Source organism: Mandrillus leucophaeus, unplaced genomic scaffold (genome assembly GCF_000951045.1).
Source record: "Mandrillus leucophaeus isolate KB7577 unplaced genomic scaffold, Mleu.le_1.0 Scaffold98, whole genome shotgun sequence".
Classification (NCBI taxonomy): Eukaryota; Metazoa; Chordata; class Mammalia; order Primates; family Cercopithecidae; genus Mandrillus; species Mandrillus leucophaeus.
This window is the reverse complement of record NW_012110696.1, coordinates 2,944,850-2,949,423: the sequence shown is the minus strand read 5'-3', so window position 1 is coordinate 2,949,423 and position 4,574 is coordinate 2,944,850. Positions and strand designations below refer to the sequence as shown.

The window sequence follows — 4,574 nt, the reverse complement described above, 5'->3', positions numbered from 1 at the left end:
CCGTCTCAAAAAAAAAAAAAAAAATACAAAATCTTAGCTGGGCGTGGTGGCAGGCACCTGTAGTTCCAGCTACTTGGGAGGCTGAGGCAGGAGAATGATGTCAACCCAGGAGGCAGAGCTTGCAGTGAGCCAAGATCACGCCACTGCACTCCAGCCTGGGCGACAGAGCGAGACTCTGTCTCAAAAAACAAAACAAAACAAAACAAAAAGCCAGTCTAATCACAAGTGAGCGTGGTCCAGGCAGAGGCTCACGCATCAGCCAGCTCTGGAAAGAAAGGACATCAGCTGTGCCATGAGCAGCATGGCACTGTGGTCTAAAAGAGGGTGCCATAGCAGAGGGGCAGGGCTTTATCCAGAGGCAGGGCATCCATGCTCCCAGCAGAGCTCACCCTTGTGAGCAGAGGGGGCTGGAAACTGCTCTCCCTTTCCAAAGAGGATGTGAGGAAGTCACCCAGGCTACAGAACGGGGGATGTTAGAGCTCGGAAGGGCCAGTCTGCACAGGGGAAGTGGGTGTGGTGGAGAAGGGTCAAGCCGCTGCCTGCCCAGTCCGCATACAGTGCTGTAAGGGTTAGAAAGACTGTAAAACCTGACTGTTGACAAAATGCATTTCAGGATTGTTTGTATATTGCACGTTGACAAGAAGGAGAGAGTAGAAAGAGACAGAACAGGGAGGAGGAAGTGAGAGTGTTGAGGGAGGCAGAGAAAGAGATCAGGCAGCACAGGGGGCAGTCACTGCCGTCCGCAGGGTGCCGTCCAAGGACCAAGGCCCGTATCGCCGGAGGGCGGATGGATGCACATCGGCGGCTTTCCAGGCTTTACAGGAGGCGTTGCAGACCCCCACCCAAAGGAATGGTTTATCTTCGTTAAGTGTCAGTTCTAAAAAGAGAAGGCTTTGCCATGTGCCAAGCATAACTAAATACTTTGAGATTATGTATATATATGTATGTTCACGGTGTGTGCGTGCGCATGTAACTTTTCTGTCTTCTTAATAGATCCTGGGTTTGAGCAGTTTAAAATGTCAGAAAGATTGCATGGGAACTGGATCAGACTGTACTTGGAGGAAAAGCATTCAGAAGTCCTGTTCAACCTGGGCTCCAAGGTTCTCAGGCAGTACCTGGCTGCTCTGAAGACGCTTAGCTTGTCCCTGAGCACACAAGTGGCCCAGTACGACATGTATTCGATGATGGTGGGGACTGTCGTGGTTTTGGAGGTACAGATGCTCACACAGTCGTGGCTCAGGTGTTGCATTGATTTGATAACTCAGCCAAATATTTATAGTTTTAAGTATATATCTTGATGTTATTAAAAATGGGAAAATATTAATTTTCTTGTTTAACTCTTTCATGGTGTGTCCTGATTTGTGACAAGACCCAGAGTATTGTCAGGTGTCAATTGGCATCACTCAGTATTGCTACAGGTGATAAAAAAAAATCACGCCATGCATTTTGGGGCAGTTAATTAAGAATCATCTTTTCCTGAGCTTTCTTTTCTGCTTTTACTGTGTGGACAGCTGACACGAGAGCGGGAGCTGGGCTTGTTTTTAAGTGGGTTTCTCCAATCCCAGCAGTCTGTGAATGCTGCTGTTTCTCTGTTCCAGGTTCTCACCCTGCTCCTGCTCAGCGTCCCACAGGCACTGCACAGAAAGGCTGAGCTGGAAGTCCCACTGTCATCTCCTGGGTTTTCTCTGCTCTTTTATTTGGTGATCTTGGTTCTTTCGGCCGTTCACGTCATTGTGTGCACCTCAGCTGAAAGTTCGTGCTACTTCTGTGGCCTCTCGTGGCTGGCAGCAGGTGGGGTGATGGTGCTGGCCTCAGCGCTGCTGTGTGTGGTCGTGTCTGTTCTGACCAACATGCTCGTGGGTGGAAACGCCTCCAGGAAGGTACGTACGGCTGGTTCCTAGGAATGTGATGTGGTCCTTCTGCTCAGGCTGTTCTTGTTATTTCAGGCTGCCTTTCATTTACCAGGCTTTCGTTGAACACCTGGTGTGTGCCAAGTGCTGGCAGTGCCCTGGACAGGGGGCCTCAGGGAAGGACTTGGAGCAGCCTTATCCGAGGCCTCAGGGTGTCCTGACACAGGTGTTCACATTTGTGCTGTGGGTCACATGCCTTAGTTCTTGGAAAGCTAGGTTCCTGCGACTGTCACAAAGGCGATTGTAAAGAGCTGGTGGTCACGGAGGAATGAACCCCCCCCTGAGGGGGTGCGTGAATCAGACAGCCTCCCAGCAGAGGCGTGGGAGCTGCAGCTGAGGGAAGAAGAGACAGTTGTCCTGGACACTCAGGAGGGTCAAAAGGAGACGGTCGCCTCACTCATCCTGCTGCCTCCAGAATGCATCCTGCCTCATCAGGTCCAGATTTCTTTCCAAGGCAGATGTTTTCTGTTGGAATTCTTAGTCTTTGGCCTCGGACACCTTCATTTGTTAGCTGGGGAGTGGTGGCGAGGCAGTGAGAAAGAGGCGGATGGTCGCACTCAGATCCAGAGTCCAGGATGAAGTGACTTAGTGCAGTGGCAGCAGGACTGTTGGCCCCCACCCCAGCCCTGCGCAGCCCTTATCCGCTCTTGGCTTGAGCTGTCAGAGGCCCTGTGCTGAGTGTCTGACCGAGACACAGCGTTGTGATCAGGCCACAGGCTTCCTCGGAGCCAGGATGATCTGCATCCACGCTCGCACCTCGGGCCTACCTGGGCTCATGCTCTCTCTCCCTCTATTGAATTAGTACCTAGCCGCACGCAATATATAGTTATCAAAAGAGTAAGTGGCAATAATTGAGTCCTCATCTTTGATTTTGACTGCTTTAAGTTCGTATATTTAAGGGACAGTACTGTGATGTCAACTTTGTCATTTCAACAGAATTAACCATTTTAGTGGAAACTTTCTGGATTTCTGGAATATTCATGAGAAATTCGAGGTCTGGTTTGGTGGGATGTATTGTTGGGGTTCTTTGGTTTCAAGAAGCAGGAGCTGGCGATGCCCATCTGAAGACCAGAGCTCTTCAAGAGCCTGGACGCGGGAGCACGGAGGGCCAGGGCCAGGAGCCTCTGGGCGAGCTCTTTGGGCTCCATCACTGCCCAGAGGGTTCTGACCAGATTCAGTCTTTGTTGCTCAGCTTGGGCCTTGCAGTCCAGTGGGAGGACATGCTGGCTGGCCGTGCTGTGTCCCGGGCCTTGCAGTCCAGTGGGAGGACATGCTGGCTGGCCGTGCTGTGTCCCGGATGGTCGCACTCAGATCCAGAGTCCAGGATGAAGTGACTTAGTGCAGTGGCAGCAGGACTGTTGGCCCCCACCCCAGCCCTGCGCAGCCCTTATCCGCTCTTGGCTTGAGCTGTCAGAGGCCCTGTGCTGAGTGTCTGACCGAGACACAGCGTTGTGATCAGGCCACAGGCTTCCTCGGAGCCAGGATGATCTGCATCCACGCTCGCACCTCGGGCCTACCTGGGCTCATGCTCTCTCTCCCTCTATTGAATTAGTACCTAGCCGCACGCAATATATAGTTATCAAAAGAGTAAGTGGCAATAATTGAGTCCTCATCTTTGATTTTGACTGCTTTAAGTTCGTATATTTAAGGGACAGTACCTGTCTCTTATACACATCTAGATGTGTATAAGAGACAGGGCAAGGATTGCACCTGCTTGCTCGCCATGTCATGTCTTTCCCCTGGCACAGCGCCTGGCACAGCGCCTGGCATGTTGTCCACGCTCCATGGATATTTGTTTCGATGCACAGATGCACCCTCATAGCTTGTGGGGTATAGGCACAGGTACCCATGTCTCTGTGACTCGGGGGTGGTGGGGTGTGGACACAGGCGTCCCCCACTCCAGGGTAGTGGGTGTAGCAATGAAGAATGCCAGCCCTGGAACCAGACTGCCTGAGTTTCGTTTGCAGCTTTTACCCACTGGTGCTGTGGCCTGGGTGTGTGACTCACCCCCTGTGTCTCAGTTGCCTCCTCTGGAGAAGTTCTGATGCTCATCCCTGCCTCATAGGGTTATTAGGGAGGTGAAACGAGCGAGCTGCGTAGTGTTGCTGGCCACTGGCACTTAGTGCAGAGCGCCTGGTGCCAGCAGCCATGGGGTGGGCCTGCAGGCGTGTGGGTTCACGCTCAGGGACCTGGTGCCAGCAGCCGTGGGGTGGGCCTGCAGGCGTGTGGGTTCACGCTCAGGGACTTGGTGCCGGCAGCAGTAGGTTGGGCCTGCAGGCGTGTGGGTTCACGCTCAGGAACTCGTGCCACAGCGCCCTGGACCTCAGTGGCTCAAGTGCCCGTGGCAGCTCTTTCACTGCTGTGATGACAGCAGGCCTGGGGCATGCAGAGCCACAGAGTGGCGAGCCTGCCAAGAGGCACAACTGAGACGCTCCTTGGCATGGCTCTTCTGGAGTAGGAAACGCATGTCAAAAACCGAGGGGGTCTCGGGAAGGAAGTTCTTGCTTTAAAGGCCAGTCTAGGCCGGGCGCGGTGGCTCACGCCTGTAATCCCAACACTTTGGGAGGCCGAGGTGGGCAGATCACGAGGTCAGGAGATCGAGACCATCCTGGCTAACACAGTGAAACCCCGTCTCTACTAAAAAATACAAAATCTGGCCGGGCG

The 4,574-nt window shown here is 53.1% G+C and overlaps 1 protein-coding gene across 2 annotated transcripts in view; it reads left to right on the top strand.

Moving 5' to 3' along the window:
- PIGG (phosphatidylinositol glycan anchor biosynthesis, class G) overlaps nucleotides 1-4,574 on the top strand; it is a 59,903-nt gene that overhangs the window by 30,892 nt on the left and 24,437 nt on the right. The window contains exons 5-6 of one of the 2 annotated variants that reach the window (XM_011970913.1): nucleotides 994-1,211; nucleotides 1,599-1,880. In XM_011970913.1, the coding sequence (XP_011826303.1) occupies nucleotides 994-1,211; nucleotides 1,599-1,880 (500 nt within the window). The remainder of the gene's footprint in view (nucleotides 1-993; nucleotides 1,212-1,598; nucleotides 1,881-4,574) is intronic. The other variant, XM_011970915.1, reaches the window with a different exon arrangement.